Genomic DNA, 23,412 nt, shown 5'->3' with positions numbered 1-23,412 from the left:
ACGCATCCAATTCGCATAGGTGTGAACCCAGCCCAAAGCCATGAATTTAAGAAGTTACTCTGCTGATTCTCTAGTGCAAAAACTACCAATGTTTACAAGTAAAAATAAAATGGAAATTACTCTGTAATGCTGATTGAGTTAGAATAACAGACTGGAAGCTTTAAAGTGACACTAAAGGTTCGAAATTAAAAAAAAAAAAAATCAAACATGTCATACTTACCTCCGCTGTGCAGCTCGTATTGCAGAGTGGCCCGATCCTCGTCTTCTGGGGTCCCACGGCGGCTGTCTCGGCTCCTCCTTGCATCAGATAATCCCCTCTGTGAAGCGCTTTTCTGAGGGGGTTACCTTGCAGGCGCGCTCCTGGGTTCAGCATTTGCGTCTATTGGATTTGATTGACAGCAGCAGGAGCCCCCCCTAACCCCCCCCCCATTAGGATTTAACCCCTTGATTACCCCGTCATCACAGTATAAGTGTCACGGGTGACGCAGATTAGCTAGTTATTTTTTTATAGCGTCAGGGCACCCACCGTATCTTACCCAATAAGGGTTTAACCCCCTGATCACCCTGCGGGTGATCAAAGTTAGGTTTTCAGATAGGGTCTGCGTCGCCCCAGGCAGCGTCAGATTAGTGCCAGTACCGCTAACACTTACGCACGCCCCATATGTCTCCCTTATTAGTATAGTGTCTGAACGGATCGATATCTGATCAGATCTATACTAGCGTCCCCAGCAGTTTAGGGTTCCCAAAAACGCAGTGTTAGCGGGATCAGCACAGATACCTGCTAGCACCTGCGTTTAGCCTCTCCGCCCAGCCCAGCCAAGTGCAGTATCAATCGATCACTGTCACTTACAAAACACATAACTGCAGCGTTCGCACAGTCAGGCCTGATGCCAACAGTTTTTTTTGGTAGCATTTGAATCAGTCGCTAACAGTCAGGAGCTTTTTTTACCTGTGAGTCTCACTACTGTACCAGTAAATTTAGAGCCCAAAATGGCAAATCAAAAGGTACAGTAGTGAAGAGGCCTACACATTTCTGAGCATGACATATAGTGAAGAGGAAGCCACTCATCTGTCAGATTCAGGCTCAGAATACAAACCTGTAGACAGCAGCGGCACCCTGACAGATAGCTCAGACGACGGAGTTGTGGTCCCTGCCAAGGTCAGGCGTACCAGACCCCGATCTTCTTCTGCTGTCGTTGAGGTGCAAGAACCGCAGGGCTATCGTATGGAGCAGAGAGCCAGTACTATCGCTGCTATTCCTTCTGGTGAACTAGCAAGCACCAGCGGCCTAGTACATCCTGGTTGTACATCCAGCACTGCAGAAACACTTGGTGATGTGGCGAGTCCCATAAGTGCAGTCCAAGCTGGTGAGGTGGCAAGCACGAGTAGTGTCCCACTGCCACAAGAAGAAGACAAACACAGGCCTGTAGTGCCCATAGTGCCCTTCCTGCTGCATTCGCCAATCCTAATTGGGAACCATCAACTTCTGCAGCACCCGTACTTCAGGAGGAAACAGTTGATTTTACGTCACTTGATTTTTATTCGCTGTTTTTCACCAAAGATCTCTATAGATAGCTATAGATCTATTGTGGACCAAAGCAATTTGTATGCTGGTCAATTTATCGCCGCTAATCCCAATCTGACCCTTGCCAGAGATTGGAGACCAATTACGGTCTCCGAATTTAAGACCTTCCTGGGGATATCCCGCCTCATGGGCGTAACTGAAAAGAGTGAGTTGCAGTCATATTGGTCCACTGACCCAATTCACCATACGCCCGTGTTCTCTGCCTCCATGACCAGGACACAATATGAGCAGATTTTGCGGTTCATGCATTTAAACAATAATGAACTCTGTCGTCCTCGGGGTGACCCTGGATTTGATCGGCTCTACAAAATTCGGCCCCTCGTAAAACACTTTAACCAACGTTTTGCAGCCTTATTTACTACCGATCAAGTTGTCTGCGTTGAAGAGTCCCTGATTAAGTTTTATGGCCACTTGTCTATCAAATAGTATCTTCCCAGCAAACGTGCCAGATACGGGGTCAAGATGTATAAGCTCTGTGGCCACATGTAGTTTTATGGTTTACAAGGGAAAAGATAGACACGTAGAGCCAGAGAACTTCTCAGACTACATAGGGAGCGCTGGTAAGATAGTGTAGGACTTGGTGTCACCCTTATTTGGAAAGGGGTACCACTTGTACGTGGACATTTATTACACGAGCGTACCACTTTTTAGTCACCTTTTTGATTGTGGAATTGGCGCATGTGGCACCGTGCGATCTAATCACCGGGGCTTCTCCCAACGGCTTGTAGAATCCCAACTTAGACGGGGGGAGAGAGCCTGCTTGAAGTGTAATAATTTATTAGCAGTGAAAAGTGGAGAGCTTCACGGAATGTTTTCATTCTTACCTCCCTTCATGCAGACACGACAGTCCAAATTACTACGGTGACTGGTGTTGTGGAGAAACCCCTCTGTGTCCACGAATATAACCAAAATATGGGAGGGGTGGACCTCAACGACCAGTTGTTGGCGCGCTACCTAGTTGCCCGTAAGGCCAGACACTGGTACAAAAAAATGTCTGTTTATTTCAATTGTCTTTGCTGAACGCTTTTGTGCTATACAAAGCTTCAGGATGAACTGGATCCTTCCTTAAATTCCAGGACGAAATCGTCAGAGCCCTTCTGTTTCCAGACGGTGCTCTTGCCCAACTTCCCAACGCAAATGCAGTGAGCCGGCTGCATGAGAGGCATTTTCCTTTTGTCCTCCTTGGTACCCCTACCCAAAGAACACCCCAAAGAAGATGTCGTGTCTGCAGCAAACGCGGATTTAGGCATGACACCCACTTTTATTTTCCCTCCTGTCCTGACCAACCTGGTCTCTGCATTAGTGAATGTTTCAAACGCTACCACACACTAGTTGAGTATTAACCACTTGACGACCGCCTCACGCCGATGTACGTCGGCAAAGTGGCACGGACAGGCAAAATCACGTACAGGGTACGTGATTTGCCTTCCGCGGGTGGGGGGTCCGATCGGACCCCCCCCCGGTGCCCGAGGCGGTCGTCTTTTGTCCAGCGGCGATCGGTGATGAGGGGGAGACCATCCGTTCGTGGCCCCCCCCTCGCGATCGCCGCCGGCCAATGAAAACACTCCTTTGCTGCTGTATGCTAAACAGCAGCAAAGGAAGTGATGTCATCTCCCCTCGGGTCGGTATTTTCCGTTCCGGCCCGAGGAGAGAAGACATCTATGTGAGTGCACCAACACACACACACACAGTAGAACATGCCAGGCACACAAAACACCCCGATCCCCCCCCCGATCGCCCCCCGATCCCCCCCCCAATCACCCCCCCCCCCCCTGTCACAAACTGACACCAGCAGTTTTTTTTTTTTTTTTTTTCTGATTACTGCATAGTGTCAGTTTGTGACAGTTACAGTGTTGGGACAGTTAGTATTACCCCCCTTTAGGTCTAGGGTACCCCCCTAACCCCCCCTAATAAAGTTTTAACCCCTTGATCACCCCCTGTCACCAGTGTCACTAAGCGATCATTTTTCTGATCGCTGTATTAGTATCGCTGGTGACGCTAGTTAGTGAGGTAAATATTTAGGTTCGCCGTCAGCGTTTTATAGCGTCAGGGACCCCCATATACTACCTAATAAATGTTTTAACCCCTTGATTGCCCCCTAGTTAACCCTTTCACCACTGATCACCGTATAACCGTTACGGATGACGCTGGTTAGTTCGTTTATTTTTTATAGTGTCAGGGCACCCGCCGTTTATTACCAAATAAAGGTTTAGCCCCCTGATCGCTCGGCGGTGATATGCGTCGCCCCAGGCAGCGTCAGATTAGCGCCAGTACCGCTAACACCCACGCATGCAGCATACGCCTCCCTTAGTGGTATAGTATCTGATCGGATCAATATCTGATCCGATCAGATCTATACTAGCGTCCCCAGCAGTTTAGGGTTCCCAAAAACGCAGTGTTAGCGGGATCAGCCCAGATACCTGCTAGCACCTGCGTTTTGTGCCTCCACCCAGCCCACCCAAGTGCAGTATCGATCGATCACTGTCACTTACAAAACACTAAACGCATAACTGCAGCGTTCACAGAGTCAGGCCTGATCCCTGCGATCGCTAACAGTTTTTTTGGTAGCATTTTGGTGAACTGGCAAGCACCAGCCCCAGGCGTCAGGTTAGCGCCAGTACCGCTAACACCCACGCACGCAGCATACGCCTCCCTTAGTGGTATAGTATCTGAACGGATCAATATCTGATCCGATCAGATCTATACTAGCGTCCCCAGCAGTTTAGGGTTCCCAAAAACGCAGTGTTAGCGGAATCAGCCCAGATACCTGCTAGCACCTGCGTTTTGCCCCTCCGCCCGGCCCAGCCCAGCCCACCCAAGTGCAGTATCGATCGATCACTGACACTTACAAAACACTAAACGCATAACTGCAGCGTTCGCAGAGTCAGGCCTGATCCCTGCGATCGCTAACAGTTTTTTTTGTAGCGTTTTGGTGAACTGGCAAGCACCAGCCCCAGGCAGCGTCAGATTAGCGCCAGTACCGCTAACACCCACGCACGCACCGTACACCTCCCTTAGTGGTATAGTAATTGAACGGATCAATATCTGATCCGATCAGATCTATACTAGCGTCACCAGCAGTTTAGGGTTCCCAAAAACGCAGTGTTAGCGGGATCAGCCCAGATACCTGCTAGCACCTGTGTTTTGCCCCTCCGCCCGGCCCGGCCCAGCCCACCCAAGTGCAGTATCGATCGATCACTGACACTTACAAAACACTAAACGCATAACTGCAGCGTTCGCAGAGTCAGGCCTGATCCCTGCGATCGCTAACGTTTTTTGGTAGCGTTTTGGTGAACTGGCAAGCGCCAGCGGCCTAGTACACCCCGGTCGTAGTCAAACCAGCACTGCAGTAACATGTGGTGACGTGGCGAGTCCCATAAGTGCAGTTGAAGCTGGTGAGGTGGCAAGCACAAGTAGTGTCCCGCTGCCACCAAGAAGACAAACACAGGCCCGTCGTGCCCATAATGCCCTTCCTGCTGCATTCGCCAATCCTAATTGGGAACCCACCGCTTCTGCAGCGCCCGTACTTCCCCCATTCACATCCCCTACCAAATGCAGTCGGCTGCATGAGAGGCATTTTCTTTATGTCCTCCCGAGTACCCCTACCCAACGAACCCCCCAAAAAAGATGTCGTGTCTGCAGCAAGCGCGGATATAGGCGTGACACCCGCTATTATTGTCCCTCCTGTCCTGACAATCCTGGTCTTTGCATTGGTGAATGTTTTGAACGCTACCATTCATTAGTTGAGTATTAGCGTAGGGTACAGCATTGCACAGACTAGGCACACTTTCACAGGGTCTCCCAAGATGCCATCGCATTTTGAGAGACCCGAACCTGGAACCGGTTACCGTTATAAAAGTTAGTTACAAAAAAAGTGTAAAAAAAAAAAAAAATATGAAATAAAAAAAAATAGTTGTTGTTTTATTGTTCTCTCTCTCTCTATTCTCTCTCTCTATTGTTCTGCTCTTTTTTACTGTATTCTATTCTGCAATGTTTTATTGTTATTGTTATTATGTTTTATCATGTTTGTTTTTCAGGTGTGTAATTATTTACACTTTACTGTGCTTTATTGTTAACCATTGTTAACCATTTTTTTGTCTTCAGGTACGCCATTCACGACTTTGAGTGGTTATACCAGAATGATGCCTGCAGGTTTAGGTATCATCTTGGTATCATTCTTTTCAGCCAGCGGTCGGCTTTCATGTAAAAGCAATCCTAGCGGCTAATTAGCCTCTAGACTGCTTTTACAAGCCGTGGGAGGGAATGCCCCCCCCCCCCACCGTCTTCCGTGTTTTTCTCTGGCTCTCCTGTCTCAACAGGGAACCTGAGAATGCAGCCGGTGATTCAGCCAGCTGACCATAGAGCTGATCAGAGACCAGAGTGGCTCCAAACATCTCTATGGCCTAAGAAACCGGAAGCTACGAGTATTTCATGACTTAGATTTCGCCGGATGTAAATAGCGCCATTGGGAAATTGGGGAAGCATTTTATCACACCGATCTTGGTGTGGTCAGATGCTTTGAGGGCAGAGGAGAGATCTAGGGTCTAATAGACCACAATTTTTTCAAAAAAGAGTACCTGTCACTACCTATTGCTATCATAGGGGATATTTACATTCCCCGAGATAACAATAAAAATGATTAAAAAAAAAAAAATATGAAAGGAACAGTTTAAAAGTAAGATTAAAAAAGCAAAAAAATAATAAAGAAAAAAAAAAAAAAAAAAAAAACACCCCTGTCGCCCCCTGCTCTCGCGCTAAGGCGAACGCAAGCGGCGGTCTGTCGTCAAACATAAACAGCAATTGCACCATGCATGTGAGGTATCACCGCGAAGGCCAGATCGAGTGCAGTAATTTTTCCAGTAGACCTCCTCTGTAAATCTAAAGTGGTAACCTGTAAAGGCTTTTGAAGGCTTTTAAACATGTATTTATTTTGTTGCCACTGCACGTTTGTGCGCAATTTTAAAGCATGTCATGTTTGGTATCCATGTACTCGGCCTAAGATCATCTTTTTTATTTCATCAAACATTTGGGCAATATAGCGTGTTTTAGTGCATTAAAATTAAAAAAAGTGTGTTTTTTCCCCAAAAAATGCGTTTGAAAAATCGCTGCGCAATTACTGTGTGAAAAAAAAAAATGAAACACCCACCATTTTAATCTGTAGGGCATTTGCTTTAAAAAAATATATAATGTTTGGGGGTTCAAAGTAATTTTTTTGCAAAAAAAAAAAACTTTTTCATGTAAACAATAAGTGTCAGAAAGGGCTTTGTCTTCAAGTGGTTAGAAGAGTGGGTGATGTGTGACATAAGCTTCTAAATGTTGTGCATAAAATGCCAGGACAGTTCAAAACCCCCCCAAATGACCCCATTTTGGAAAGTAGACACCCCAAGCTATTTGCTGAGAGGCATGTCGAGTCCATGGAATATTTTATATTGCGACACAAGTTGCGGGAAAGAGACAAATTTTTTTTTTTTTTTTTTTTTTTTTGCACAAAGTTGTCACTAAATGATATATTACTCAAACATGCCATGGAAATATGTGAAATTACACCCCAAAATACATTCTGCTGCTTCTCCTGAGTACGGGGATACCACATGTGTGAGACTTTTTGGGAGCCTAGCCGCGTACGGGACCCCGAAAACCAAGCACCGCCTTCAGGCTTTCTAAGGGCGTGAATTTTTGATTTCACTCTTCACTGCCTATCACAGTTTCGGAGGCCATGGAATGCCCAGGTGGCACAAAACCCCCCCAAATGACCCCATTTTGGAAAGTAGACACCCCAAGCTATTTGCTGAGAGGTATAGTGAGTATTTTGCAGACCTCACTTTTTGTCACAAAGTTTTGAAAATTGAAAAAAGAAAAAAAAAAAATGTTTTTTCTTGTCTTTCTTCATTTTCAAAAACAAATGAGAGCTGCAAAATACTCACCATGCCTTTCAGCAAATAGCTTGGGGTGTCTACTTTCCAAAATGGGGTCATTTGGGGGGGTTTTGTGCCACCTGGGCATTCCATGGCCTCCGAAACTGTGATAGGCAGTAAAGAGTGAAATCAAAAATTTTCACCCTTAGAAATCCTGAAGGCAGTGATTGGTTTTCGGGGTCCAGTACGCGGCTAGGCTCCTAAAAAGTCCCACACATGTGGTATCCCCATACTCAGGAGAAGCAGCTAAATGTATTTTGGGGTGCAATTCCACATATGCCCATGGCCTGTGTGAGCAATATATCATTTAGTGACAACTTTATGAAAAAAAAAAAAAAAAAAAAAAAAAAAAGTGTCACTTTCCCGCAACTTGTGTCAAAATATAAAATATTCCATGGACTCAATATGCCTCTCAGCAAATAGCTTGGGGTGTCTACTTTCCAAAATGGGGTCATTTTGGGGGGTTTTGTGCCACCTGGGCATTCCATGGCCTCCGAAACTGTGATAGGCAGTGAAGAGTGAAAGCAAAAATTTACACCCTTAGAAATCCTGAAGGCGGTGATTGGTTTTCGGGGCCCCGTACGCGGCTAGGCTCCCAAAAAGTCCCACACATGTGGTATCCCCATACTCAGGAGAAGCAGCTAAATGTATTTTGGGGTGCAATTCCACATAGGCCCATGGCCTGTGTGAGCAATATATCATTTAGTGACGACTTTTTGTAAATATTTTTTTTTTTTTTTTTTTTTGTCATTTTTCAATCACTTGGGACAAAAAAAATAAATATTCAATGGGTTCAACATGCCTCTCAGCAATTTCCTTGGGGTGTCTACTTTCCAAAATGGGGTCATTTGGGGGGGTTTTGTACTGCCCTGCCATTTTAGCACCTCAAGAAATGACATAGGCAGTCATAAACTAAAAGCTGTGTAAATTCCAGAAAATGTACCCTAGTTTGTAGACGCTATAACTTTTGCGCAAACCAATAAATATACGCTTATTGACATTTTTTTTACCAAAGACATGTGGCCGAATACATTTTGGCCTAAATGTATGACTAAAATTTAGTTTATTGGATTTTTTTTATAACAAAAAGTAGAAAATATCATTTTTTTTCAAAATTTTCGGTCTTTTTCCGTTTATAGCGCAAAAAATAAAAACCGCAGAGGTGATCAAATACCATCAAAAGAAAGCTCTATTTGTGGGAAGAAAAGGACGCAAATTTCGTTTGGGTACAGCATTGCATGACCGCGCAATTAGCAGTTAAAGCGACGCAGTGCCAAATTGGAAAAAGACCTCTGGTCCTTAGGCAGCATAATGGTCCGGGGCTCAAGTGGTTAACATAGAGTACAGCACCACACAGTGATAGGCACACTAACACAGGGTCTTGGGGTTTTGAAAGATGTGATGGCCATCACATTTGAGACCCTAATCTGCAAGGTTCAGTTTGAAGTTTTTTTACAGTTTTATAAAAGTGAAAAATAAAATAAAAAAAACACACACAAAAACACAAAACAAATAAAAAATAAAAAAGCCAAAAATAGTTGCGATTGTATTTTTCTTCTCTCTATTGTTCTCTCTCTCTTATCTTCGCTCTCTACCGTTCGCTCACTATTGTTCTATATCTATCGTTCTCTCTCTGTTTTATTTTTACTATGTTTTATTATATTTGCTTTGCAGGTATGGTATGTTATACTGTAATGTTTGTTTTATTGTTAACCATCATTTGCTTAGCAGGTGCGCCATTCAGCTGCAGTACAGAGTTATTTTTCTAGACAGCAACAGTGTTTGCTCCCACGATACATAAAGCCGTGACTCCAGCGCTGTCGGAGGTAATTTCACCACCACAGTTAAAAAAAAAAAGAGCATATATGCCGAAGCATGGGGGAGCAGGGGTGGAGGAGCGATTTGCTCCTAACTTTTGGGGCGGATGCCCCCATGCTTCGGCATATATTTTTTAGGCAATTCAGCTGCAGCACTGATTTATTTATCTTGACAGCAACAGCGTTTTCTCCCACGATACGCAAATCAGCGACTCCAGCGATGTAAGAGGTGATTTCAACACCGCAGTTAACCGCTTGCCGACCGGCTCACGCCGATATACGTCGGCAGAAGGGCATGTACATGCAGATTAACGTACCTGTACGTTGCCCTTTAAGAGGCGGCTTGCGCGCACGCTGCAACCTGAGTGTGATCGCGGGTCCCGCGGACCCGATGTCAGCGGGCATACCCGCGATCGTCTCACGAAGAGGAAGAACGGGAAATGCTAATGTAAACAAGCATTTCCCCGTTCTGCCTAGTGACAGGACACTGATCACCGCTCCCTGTAATCGGGAGCGGTAATCAGTGTCGTGTTACACATAGCCATGCCGCCCCCCCCCACAGTTAGAATCACTCCAAAGGACTCACTTAACCCCTACACTGCCCCCTAGTGGTTAACCTTTTCACTGCCAGTCACATTTATACAGTAATCAATGCATTCTTAATTGCACTGATCACTGTATAAAATGTGATTGGTCCCAAAATCGCACCAAAAGTGTCCGATCTGTCCTTCATGATGTGGCAGTCACGATAAAAAAAAATCGCTGTTTGCCGCCTTTGCTAGTATAAAAAAAAATTATTAATAAAATTGCCATAAAACTATCCCCTATTTTGTAGACGCTATAACTTTTGCACAAACCTATCAACAAACGCTTATTGCAATTTATTTTACCAAAAATATGTAGAAGAATACGTATCGGCCTAAACTGAGGGAAAAAAAATGTTTATATATATTTTTTGGAGATATTTATTATAGTAAATAGTAAAAAATATTGCGTTTTTTCAAAATTGATGCTATTTTTTTGTTTATAGCGCAAAAAATAAAAACTGCAGAGGTGATCAAATACCACCAAAAGAAAGCTCTATTTGTGGGGAAAAAAAGGACGTCAATTTTGTTTAGGAGCCACGTCGCACGAGCGCGCAATTGTCAGTTAAAGCGACGCAGTGCCGAATCGCAAAAAGTGCTCTTGTCTTTGGGCAGACAAATGGTCCGGGGCTTACGTTGTTAAAAACAAAATGGTGCATGTATGCCCAACATTAGAAGTGGCTGGATGAAGGGTAGTATTCTAATGGTGGGCATACCCACCGATCAATCTCTTTTTTTCGTTCAGCCCACAGGCTGCATGAAAAAAAGAACATTACAATATATGCCCAACAAGAACCAGCAACGTACTTTTATGTTGCTGGACTTTGAGTGGTTATACCAGATTGATCATCTTGGTATCATTCTTTTCAGCCATCGGTCAGCTTTCATATAAAAGCAATCCTTGCGGTCAATTAGCCTCTAGACTGCTTTTATAAGCAGTGGGAGGGAACGTCCCCCCTCCCACCATCTTTCATGGTTTTCTCTGGCTTTTCTCTGGCTCTCCTGTTCCAACAGGGAACCCGAGAATGTAGCCAGTGGTTCAGCCAACCGGAAGATACCAGCATTTCATGACTTAGATTTCGCCAGATGTAAACAGCACCATTGGGAAATTGGCAAAGCATTTTATCACACCGATCTTGGTGTGGTCAGATGCTCTGAGGGCAGAGGAGAGATCTAGGGTCTAATAGACCCCAATTTTTTCAAAAAAGAGTACCTGTCACTACCTATTGCTATCATAGGGGATATTTACATTCCCTGAGATAACAATAAAAAAAAAAAAAATGAAAGGAACAGTTTAAAAATATAATAAAAAAGCAAAATAAATCATAAAAAAAAAAAAAAAATAAAATAAAAAGCACCCCTGTCCCCCTGTGCTCACGCGCAAAGGCGAACACAAGCGTCGGTCTGGTGTCATATGTAAACAGCAATTGCACCAGGCATGTGAGGTATCACCGCAAAGGTCAGATCGAGGGCAGCAATTTTAGCAGTATACCTCCTCTGTAGATCTAAAATGGTAACCTGTAAAGGTTTTCAAAGGCTTTTAAAAATGTATGTAGCTTGTCGCCGCTGCACGTTTGTGCGCAATTTTAAAGCATGTCGTGTTTGGTATCCATGTAAACGGCATAAGATCATCTTTTTTATTTCATTAAACATTAGGGCAATATAGTGTGTTTTAGTGCATTAAAATTAAAAAAGTGTGTTTTTTCCCAAAAAATTGCGTTTGAAAAACCGCTGCGCAAATACTGTGTGGAAAAAAAATTGCAACACCCACCATTTTAATCTGTAGGGCCTTTGTGCTAACTGGGCATTCCATGGCCTCTGAAACTGTGATAGGCAGTGAGGAGTGAAATCAAAAATGTACGCCCTTAGAAAGCCTTAAGGCGGTGATTGGTTTTCGAGGTCCTGTATGTGGTTAGACTGACAAAAAGTTCCATACATGAGGTATCCCCGTACTCAGGAAAAGCAGCAGAATGTATTTTGGGGTGTAATTCCACATATAAACATGCTATGTTTAAACAATATATAATTTAGTGAAAACGTTGTGTAAAAAAAAAAAAAAAAAAAAAAATTAATTTTCCCGAAACTTGTGGGACAATAAAAATATTCCATGGTCTCAACATGCCTCTCAGCAAATAGCTTGAAGTGTCTTCTTTCCAAAATGGGGTCATTTGGGGGGTTTTGTGCCATCTTGAAATTTCAGGGCCTCCGAAGCTGTGATAGGTAGTGAGGAAGTGAAATCACCATTTTACGCCCTTAGAAAGCCTGAAGGCGGTGCTTGGTTTTCGGGGTCCCGTACGCGGCTAGGCTCCCAAAAAGTCTAACACATGTGGTATCCCCGTACTCAGGAGAAGCAACAGAATGTATTTTGGGGTGTAATTTCACATATGCCCAAGGCATGTTTGAGCAATAGATCATTTAGTGACAACTTTGTGCAAAAGAAAAAAAAAATCATTTTCCCGCAACTTGTGGCAAAATATAAAATATTCCATGGACTCAACATGCCTCTCATCAAATAGCTTGGGGTGTCTACTTTCCAAAATGGGGTCATTTGGGGGGTTTTGTGCTATCTTGGCATTTTATGGCCTTCGAAACTGTGATAGGTAGTGAGGAGTGAAATGACCCTTAGAAATCCTGAAGGTGGTGATTGGTAATCGGGGTCCCGTACGCGGCTAGGCTCCCAAAAAGTCTCACACATGAAGTATGCCTGTACTCAGGAGAAGCAGCAGAATGTATTTTGGGGTGTAATTCCACATACAACCATGCCAAGTGTGAGCAATATATCATTTAGTGACAACGTTGTGTAATTTTATTTTTTTTGTCATTTTTCAATCACCTGTGACAAAAAAAAAAAAAATATTCAATGGGCTCAACATGCCTCTCAACAATTTCCCAAAATGGGGTAATTTGGGGGGGAGGGGCTGTACTGCCCTGCCATTTTAGCACCTCGAGAAATGAGATAGGCAATCAAACTAAAAGCTGCATAAATTCCAGAAAATGTACCCTAGTATGTAGACGCTATAACTTTTGCGCAAACCAATAAATAAACGCTTATTGACATTTTTTTTTACCAAAGATATGTGGGTAAATACATTTTGGACTAAATTTTTGACTAAAATTGAGTTTATTAAATTTTCTTTATAACAAAAAGTAGAAAATATAATTATTTTTCAAAATTTTCGGTCTTTTTCCATTTATATCGCAAAAAATAAAAATCGCAGAGGCAATCAAATACCATCAAAAGAAAGCTCTATTTGTGGGGAAAAAAGGACGCAAATTTTGTTTGGGTACAACATTGCACGACCGCGCAATTACCAGCAGCGCACTGTCAAATTGTAAAAAGTCCTCCGGTCATTGAGGACTTAAAATCTCTTGATTGGCATTGTGCATGCATGAATGCAGGGGTCTACAAACTAGGACTGCAACTGCAACATAGGGGCACATACAATCAAGTAAAAGGGCTGAAGTTTGGAGACCAGTGAAGTATACCTGGTACACACATACTGAATGTCATCTGGTTTAAACACAAACCAGCCATCATTCGTCCTATGTGTACATCAGCCCAGCCAGCTTCTATTGAACGGGAATGCTGGAAAAGCAGCAGCCAATCGGCATCTGATCAGGGCTAAACTGATCAGGGCTGGCAGCCAATGGCTTACAGTGTATACCAGGCTTAATATGATTGTTACCTAAAACATAATAATTACTGCATTAAAAAGTGACAAAAAGCATACATTTGAAACTGGAAAGTTTAGACTTGCATATATACAGCCATATTACTTAATTTTAGCTTCTTTTTGTTTCCTAGAAAATGACTGCCATTCAGGATACAATTCTTGTGCGATTTCCTGCCATTCCTGTTGCTGTGTGGAATGGTACCTATAGGCTGGGTCCGCAGGACTGTAAAGATAAGTCCTGGACCTCACAAGCTGGATTAGAACTTCTGTAATAACCTTCTTGGCTGTGTAGGAATGAACTTCCTGGTTTTCTATGCAGCCTGGGAAGTCTGTTGTTAAGGGGAGGTTTTTGTTGTCATGCAACATTGTCAAAACGCATTGGAAATGCATAAAGAAGGCAACACTTGTTCTACTGAAGTCTATGGAAGCAAAAACGCAAATTGCTGCAGGTAAAAAAAAAGGTCCTGACCCTTTCCAAAAAACAAAGCAGCGGAAAACACACAGATATAAACGTGATCCAAAGAAAATCATCTCAAATGGACTGAAGTGCATTCCTGCAAACTGCTTAGGTGTGATCCTAGCCTTGGAGGATGGGGGGGGGGGGGGTCTGTACTGTACTTCAAGATATACGATATAAAGGAAAGTTAAAATTCCTATCATTTCAATTACAGTACAGGTTTTATATGAATTTACCTTGGGAAATCCTTACACAATAAACTGAGGGGTAGTGGGCAACAACATAGTGAACATGCCCACAAAAAAATAAAATAAAACACCCCCAAAAAACTCAGATGACAGCTTGAAGCACCTTACAAGTCTTGTATCAGCAGAGGCCTGGAAAGCCACCCGGTAAACCTGATGAAAGTATGAATATGTATTTGCTGCTTTCCTGAGGTAATGACAATTTGATCACTACAGGCACACTGTAAAATATGTAGGTGTGAAGGGGGCCTCTTTGGAAATGGGACTGATAAGCAAATTAAAGCGGAGCTCCACCCTAAAGTGGAACTTCCGCTCGTCGGATTCCTCCCCCCCTCTGGTGCCACAATTGGCACCTTTTAGGGGGGAGGAGAGTGCAGATACCTGTATAATACAGGTATCTGCACCCACTTCCGGACATAGATATCCGCAGATACGTCACTCCCACCAACCCCCCCACCCCCCGTTATGTTCTGGGAAACACAGTTCCCAGAACACAACGGGGACCAGTGAAGACGCGTGGCGCGACTCGCGCATGCGCAGTAGGGAACCGGGCAGTGAAGCTTCAACACTTCACTTCTGATTCCCTCACCGAGGATGGCGGCGGGGGCAGCCAAGAGACGAGCGATTGTTCGTCTTCTGCTGTGGACATCGCGGGCACCCTGGACAGGTAAGTGTCCATTTATTAAAAGTCAGCAGCTGCAGTATTTGAAGCTGCTGGCTTTGAATATTTTTTTTTTTTTTTTTTTTAAGGTGGAGCTCCGCTTTAACTGGCTTAGGTCTCATGCACTGAAAAAAGATACCATTTTATCTTTTAACCACTTGCTGACCTGCCGCTGTCATACTGCGGGCATTTTTATTGCATTGATCGCTGCCAAAGATCCCAAAAATGTGTCAAAAGTGTCCGCCATAATGTCGCAGTCGCCGCGCCATTACTACTAAAAAAATAATAATAAAAATGTCATAAATCTATCCCCTATTTTGTAGACGCTATAACTTTTGCGCCAATCAATCAATATACGCTTATTGCAATTTTTATTACCAAAAATTTGTAGAAGAATACATATCGGCCTAAACTGTGAAAAAAAAAAAAGCTTTTTTAAAAAAACAATTGGGGATATTTATTATAGCAAAAAGTAGAAAATATTGCCTTTTTTTCCTAAAAATTGTCGCTTTTTTTGTTTATAGCGCAAAAAAATAAAAAAAACGCAGAGATGATCAAATACCACCAAAAGAAAGCTCCATTTGTGGGGAAAAAAGGACGTAAATTTTGTTTGGGTATAGCGTCGCATGACCGCTCAATTGTCAGTTAAAGCGACGCAGTGCGGTATAGCAAAAAATGGCCTGGTCATTTAGCAGCCAAATCTTCCGGGGGCTGAAGTGGTTAAACAGATTCGAACACAGGTGTATTGTTTTCTATGGGCCCATGCACACAGCAGCATAAAGATCAGTGAACTGGCTGCATAAATATGTGTCTGAGGTCATGCAAATAAACCATAAATTACACTGTATCTATGTAAAAGTTGGTGCTAACTAAATTTACTATATTGAGGAGCCGCCTGCCTCCTAGTAAAAGAAGGATGCTAGGTGACCTCCTTCAGAAGCTGCCTAGCAACAAAGAACATTAGGCAGCAGTAGCCTAGCAGTGAGGAAGAGGTGGCTTGTATCCTTTGCAATGGTAGGATGCTAGGTGTCAAAAGTCCCCCTGCGTCCCAGCAAAATGGGAATTTACGCTATAAACATGTAAATTGTTTATTTCATTTAATAAAGACTTTGATTTGACTAGGATTTGAATAAAGTGTGTGCAATGTATGGTCACTGCTTAAAAGGAGATAAATCTTCAGTGATCTCCTCTAACAGCACCTCCAGGTCCTCTTAATTACCTTCCTTGTCTGCCTTATCCAAGGCGAGCATTTCAGAATCTTATTCAGGTAGAGTCGGTGGAGTCGGAGAAGAAACCTGGCATTTTTGAGTCCTGGGCAGCTATGGCTGTATTAAAGCCATTAGTTGTCTAAAAAAAGTGAGTTGCAGAAACATCTACTTTATTCAGGTAGGTTGCTTGTTGCATGCCTGAGATAAAGCTAGAATTGCATGCAGGAACCAGTATTAAAAATGGGTCCTGTTCTAGTTCAATGGAAGCCTCGTTACTCTTAGATTCAATATAGTGTAGGGCTTTGGAATAGCAAATGTTGGTCTGACCTTCTGCTGTTGCTCCCTTTCACCTAGTTTCAACCATTGCTACAGGTGAGAGTACCCTGTGGAGTACTCACAGAGTAGGGCGTGGAAATAGGGTAAGCATGTTCAAGAAGAAACACACACATGGGTGCAGATCATCCTGTGCAGACAATCCTGTAGCAAAGTGCTCATGGAGAAAGGGTGGGAGGAAGCGCCTGAATACCTTATAAAGGCCCTAGGCAAAGTAGCTGTAAAGTGTGTAACCTGTAATGTGATGTTCATCCATCTGACACAAAGTTCTGAGTGCTTGAGTTTTAGCACCATGTTTGTAAAGTTTACAGTGTAAATAGAACACACCCCCAGCACATTTGGGGCTTTGTCCGTCATGATAGGCATACCCCAAAGGGGTGTTCAGGGTCTGGGTTTGAAAGGGGAGGGCTAAGGCACCCTGCAGCTAACTACACAAGTTGCACAAAGTGAGCCCACATGCAGGATCCAGTGCTCAAAGCAATATGACTGCCCATGGCATGGGGTCTGGGTCTGGCACCCCAAGGTTTTACTGAGTTTGGTACACAGGGCTGGACTCGGCCCCACCCCCCTGCTCCCTCCTTACTGGCTGTGATTGACAGCAGCAGGAGCCAATGGCTCCTGCTGTTGTGTCTGAGCCAATGAGGAGAGAGAGAGCCGAGAGCGTCTCTGCTCTTGTACCCATTGCTAGATTGAGATGGGGCTGGGAAGCTGCACTCAGGTTTTTTACCTTAATGCAGAGAATGCATTAAGGTAAAAAACCTTCTGCCTTTATAACCACTTTAAAAATAAGTATTTAAATAGAATATATTATATTTTTTTTTTAAAACAAAGTTTAGCGTCACTTTAAACGTCTCCATAATATTTGTCAGAAATATCAAGCTGCTTGGAGATGGTCTTGTAGCCTTTACGTTTGATACGCTGATCTAAAAAAAAAATTCTGATCCTCTCAGACCAGTCTCTTTTTTCTGGTCCATGTTCAGTGTGGTGTACATGATGTTACCAAACAGCAGAATAACTATTTTTCTCCATTTAACTAGGCTGATGGATTGATTACAAGATTGAAGACATGTGTGATACTAACTACATCATGGTGATCCATTCATTTATAATCTTTTCTATGGGTAACAGCAAATCTGTCCAGGCTATTTAGAATATCTTTGTACAAGAAGCAATAAACACAGTAATCACACTTCCTTTGTGTTACTCTATGACATATTAAAAGGCGTGCTTATACACAAGAGAACCCCTCATGATTTCATCACTTTTTGTAGGGACACAAACAAATCTGTCGACATCTGGATATAGCAGCAAGGGGGAATCCTTCCTGCTGAGCTTTTGTATTCTGATGGCAGGGATACTTCCCCGCTGTCAAAATATAATGATCAGCATTGCCATGAATAGCTGGCAGCACTGATCGTTTTCCAAAAACCCAACAGGCTAATCGATAGATCGACTTGTGTACCAAGGAACCTGCCCACACATCGATCGAAACCCGGCAGGTCCCTGCTTGGCCAGCTTAACACTAACAGTCCAATTATTCAGGCCAGCACCTACCTTGATGTTCTAAAGTGTGTGAAGAAGCATTTTCTGAATCCTCGCCAACACAGCATCCTTCCACTTCCCCAGGACAGTCTGAAGAAAGGGTTATTAATGCACAAGAAAACAAAGAGAATACCAAAATAAGCAACAGAAGGACTTTGTACTATGTGGATTCCTGTAAGGCAAAGCATGCAAACAGATTGAAGAGATCTCAATCTGGTCAAAGACTACCTACCAGGTCCGTTTAGGAAACATTATTATGATAGCAAGATGCTCCTTTTGGTAAAACCAAGGGAACAAGGAAAAAACATTGTAATACTTCCAAATCCTGCAGTAAGTGCATTTTATGCCCTAGTTATCAAAATATTTAAATTCAATTGGATAAAACTAATCAGTAAAGTGTAACACCCCCCCCCCCCCCCCAAAAAAAAAAACAAAAAAAAAAGAGCTTAATTTTAAGTTTTATGTTTAAGTTTGAGTTTAAGTTAAAAATATGCATCAAAAGATAAGCATTTCAAATACCTTGTTCTTGAAACTGCTGACCACTGTGCTGTAATGCCACATCTCTGGTAATCTCAGGAATAGTATTCTCTCTCAGGTCTTCATTCGATACATCAATTTCAAGTTCCCAAACTTGGTTCCATTGTTTGGCTTCCAAAGTTTCCGTGACATCTCGAGAACCCAAAGTTTCTTCACATTCCTTTGTGTCCTCACTAGGCCCACAGTCTTCACTCCTCACAAGCTTTGTAATTCCTATGAAGTCTTCCATTTTGAAAACCACCTCCATTTTTATGTCTGAGCTCATTACACTCTCTTCACGGCACATGATGCCTGCACCGTCAACAGTTTCTTCACTTTTTACAATACCTTCCCCAGTAGCATCATCTTCTCTTTGTAACTGGTCATCTCTCACTAGAGCTCCTTCAGGTCCTACAGTAACTCGGCTTGATACAATCAGAGATTCCACAGCAGTATCAATAATATCACCCCCAGAGTTTTTACTTTCACCAATGTCACAAACTGCTACAGTTTTTACATTGTCCACAGAAGTGAAAGCTTTAAACGCTTGAGGTTCACCAGTGTCAGGAACATTTACTGCCACTTCACTGGTCACATAAGTAAAATCCTTAATTTCTTCACTGTCACCAGTGTTACCAGCTTCAGGTTCTGCACTGTCCATGTAATTGATAGTCTCATTTTCTTCAATTTCATCAATGTCTGAAAAGTATTCAGCCTCTGCCTCTATACATTCAATGTCACCAACAGCTGCATGCTCTACACAGTCCATGTAAGTGACAGCCTCCGCCTCTTCACTTTCATTAGTGTTTCTTACAGCTACAGCTTCAACCATGTCCACATAAATGATATCTTCAACTCCTTCATGTTCACAAATGTCACCAACAGCTACAGCCTTTACACTGCCCTTATAAGTGATAGCCTCAACCTTCTCACATTCCGTAATGTCACCAGTAGTTACAGCCTCTACACTGTGCACAAAAGTGGCAACCTCATCCTCTTCACATTCACTAATCGTTACAGGCTCTGCTCTGTCTTCAACCTCTTCACATTCACCAGTAATTACAAGCTCTACTCTGTCCTCGAACTCTTCATATTCACCAATAACTAAAGGTTCTACTATGTCCTCAACCTCATCATATTCACCAATAACTACAGGCTCTACTATGTCCTCAGCCTCTTCATATTCCCCAATAACGATAGGCTCTTCTCTGTCCTCAACTTCTTCATAGTCACCAATAACTAAAGGTTCTACTATGTCCTCAACCTCAGCATATTCACCAATAACTACAGGCTCTACTATGTCATCAACCTCTTCATATTCACTAATAACTACAGGCTCTACTATGTCATCAACCTCTTCATATTCACCAATAACTACAGGCTCTACTATGTCATCAACCTCTTCATATTCACCAATAACTACAGGCTCTACTATGTCCTCAACCTCTTCATCTCCACCAACTACAGGTTCTACAATGTCAGCAAATATTGCCTCTACACTGTCCACATGAGTCATAGCCTCAACCTCCTGACATTCACCAATCTCACCATCAGTTATAGACACCACACTGTCCATAAAAGTGATAACTTCAAGTTCACCAATTGCTAAAGCATCTGTACTGTCAACATAAGTGATAGCCTCAACATGTTCACTAATAGCTACGGGCTCTATATGGTCCACAAATGTGATAGCTTCAAACTCTTGATGTTCACAAATAGCTAAAAACTCTTCTTCGTCTATGTAAGTAATGGCCTCAACCGCTTCACATACACCAGTGTCACTGAACTCTAAAGCCTCCACGCTGTCCACAAAAGTGATAGCCTCTTCACTTTTCTCAATTTCACCCACTACAGCCTCCACAGTGTTCACATTGGTTGCATCTTCATTTTCACTTTCAGCAAGGACTCCAGTAGCTAGAATTTGCATAGTTGCATCCTCATTAATTACAAGTTCTTGGTTTTCGACAACACATGCGTAAGCTGAATGTTTTTCACCTTTCAAGGTGTCCTTTTCAATTGGCAAGACAAAAACTTTGCTTTCTTCAGTGTCTTCACTTTTGTCGACATATTCAGGTGTTGGATCTTGTAAGGTATCATCTATTGGCTCTTCACTTTCTATGACAACTTTGTAAGTTGCAGACTCTTCAGTTTCAAATTCCTCTTTAGCTAGACATTCATGCTTACTATAGTCATCATCGTCATATTCCAGGCTGCTGCTATAAGATACAACTAGTCCACCATGACATTCATAGCCAGTTTCAATAACATCTCCAGCTGTGCTATCTTTGTGGGTAATGGTTTCCACAAGTTTTTCGTAAGCTTGGTCGTCTTTGCTTTCCACAAGATGCTCAATACCCTGATCAACCTCTTCCTCACCTATTCCTGAAAGCATAAACCAATAAAAATGTTAACCTGCTGCACTTCACCCATACTACCATACGTATCTCACATTTGCTACCATACCCCAAACTAGACATTGTGTCGGTTCGTTATTGACATTTTAAGAAAAACAAAACTGTAAACCGTTTTTAAACCGTATTTCAGTTTAGCATTTTATGTGTGGAGCATGTACCTCTGATAATAAACCTGACTCTAAATGGATCACTGTAGGTCTCAGGGTTATAGCAGGCCAGCATTAAAGAAAAATAAGCTAATCCTATATAGGTTCAGGTGCAAAGTACAGTCTAGTACTAGCAACCTATGTAATTTCCAAGTAAAGCTTACTTTTAAAGTGTGGTCCTGTGATATGGAATGAATCTATAATCCGACTTTCTCAAAATAACAAAGAAACTGAAAACATTACTTCTAATGGATAACTGCAATAGAAGTTGTAAGAACCATTCAAGACCCCTTTATCCATCTAAAGAAAGGGCTTTGTTCCTTACAAACTTACTGTCTTCTACTGCAGTCAGTCATTTACATTGTTACACCCATTACTTTGTCAAAAAGTACAATCCCTAAGCACATTTTAAAGCCAAAATGCAAAAAAACTTTAATTTTTTACTTTAGACTGGTCTAGTTTAGTAAGATTTTTTTTAAAAAATGAAGACAACAAAAAGCATAGCTTTCTGGTCACTCCTAGTATTCGGTGCACAGTCAGTTAGACTTTTATTTACACACTCCTGACAAAGCTTTTTTATTTGAGTGAAACATGTATAGTTGGTTTTCTTCTACACCAGTTTTCTTTTTGTTGTTGTGAGCATACACATTGGTTTTGTAGGACAGTGACTCCACCATTTCCTCTGGCAAGTGACAGAGCTATCTGGAGAGGTTTCAGTTAGGTTTGCCTCCTTTTGGGCTTTATCAATATTTTATTTTAGAAGTGGGGGGCTGTTAGAGGTGAGAAATTTGCCATAAATTGACCATTTCAACAGTTCTCTAACTTCAGTCTGTGTCTCCCCTACAGTATTCCAAAAAAATTTTTGGGGGGCTAGCCAACTAGTGCCAAAGAAGTTGCAGTTATTGCCTTGGTGACTAGTGAGCCCAATTTGAGTGATAATAGAGAACTGCAGGGGGGGGGTGCTATTTTATTAACCACTTAAGGACTAGCCTCGTTTTGAGATTTTGGTGTTAACAAGTTTAAAACATTTTTTTTTTTTTGCTAGAAAATTATTTAGAACCCCCAAACATTATATATTGTTTTTTTTCTAACACCCTAGAGAATAAAATGGCGGTCATTGCAATACATTTTTTCACACCATATTTGCGCAGCGGTCTTACAAGCACAAGTTTTTTGGAAAAAATTCACTTTTTTGAATAAAAAAAAAAATAAGACAACAGCAAAGTTAGTCCAAATTTTTTTGTCATGCTTCAAAATTGCGCCCGCTCGTGGAATGGCGTCAAACTTTTACCCTTAAAAATCTCCATAGACGACGTTTAAAAAATTCTACAGGTTGCATGTTTTGAGTTACAGAGGAGGTCTAGGGCTAGAATTATTGCTCTTGCTCTAAGGATTTCATATGCGGGCGCTACTCATGTATGCGTTCGCTTCTGCGCACGGGGTCGTCAGGACGGGGCGCTTAAATTAAAAAAAAAAAAAGTCCTGATTTTATTTTTTTCTTTTATTCCTATTACAACAAGAAATGTAAACATCCCTTGTAATAGAAAAAAAGTATGACAGGTCCTCTTAACCACTTGCCGACCGCCTCACGACGATATATGTCGGAAGAATGGCACGGGCAGGCAGAATCAGGTACCTGTACGTGATCTGCCTCTCGCGGGCGGGGGGTCCGATCGGACCCCCCGGGTGCCCGAGGCGGTCGGCATTTGTCCCCCGGCGATCGGAGGTGAAGGGGAGGCCATCCATTCGTGGCCCCCCCCTCGCGATCGCTCCCGGCCAATGGGATCATTCCTCTGCTGCTGTATAGTAAACAGCAGCAGAGGAAGTGATGTCATCTCTCCTCGGCTCGGTATTTTCCGTTTCGGCGCAGAGGAGAGAAGACATCAATGTGAGTGCCCCAATACACACAGTAGAACATGCCAGGCACACATTACACCCCCGGTCACACTGACACCAAGTAGTTTTTTTTTTTCTGATTACTGCATTGGTGTCAGTTTGTGACAGTTAGAAGTAGTGTTAGCCCCCTTTAGGTCTAGGGTACCCCCTAACCCCCTAATAAAGTTTTAACTCCTTGATCACCCCCCGTCGCCAGTGTCACTAAGCGATAATTTTTCTGATCATTGTATTAGTGTCACTGGTGACGCTAGTTAGGGAAGTAAATATATAGGTTCACCGTCAGCGTTTTATAGCGTCAGGGACCCCATTTACTACCTAATAAAGGTTTTAACCCCTTGATTGCCCCCTAGTTAACCCTTTCACCAGTGATCACCGTATAACTGTTACGGGTGACGCTGTTTAGTTAGTTTATTTTTTAT

At 42.7% G+C, this 23,412-nt stretch overlaps 1 protein-coding gene across 1 annotated transcript in view; it reads right to left on the bottom strand.

Moving 5' to 3' along the window:
- LOC141141161 (uncharacterized) overlaps positions 1-23,412 on the bottom strand; it is an 83,659-nt gene that overhangs the window by 3,248 nt on the left and 56,999 nt on the right. The window contains exons 5-6 of the mRNA XM_073628863.1: positions 18,541-20,919; positions 18,034-18,111 (exon numbers count right to left, since the gene is read on the bottom strand). Coding sequence (XP_073484964.1) covers positions 18,034-18,111; positions 18,541-20,919 — 2,457 coding nt within the window. The remainder of the gene's footprint in view (positions 1-18,033; positions 18,112-18,540; positions 20,920-23,412) is intronic.

This window comes from Aquarana catesbeiana, linkage group LG04 (genome assembly GCF_042186555.1).
Source record: "Aquarana catesbeiana isolate 2022-GZ linkage group LG04, ASM4218655v1, whole genome shotgun sequence".
NCBI classification, from domain to species: domain Eukaryota; kingdom Metazoa; phylum Chordata; class Amphibia; order Anura; family Ranidae; genus Aquarana; species Aquarana catesbeiana.
The sequence above is the reverse complement of the archived record's forward strand: the minus strand, read 5'-3'. Positions and strand labels throughout refer to the sequence as shown.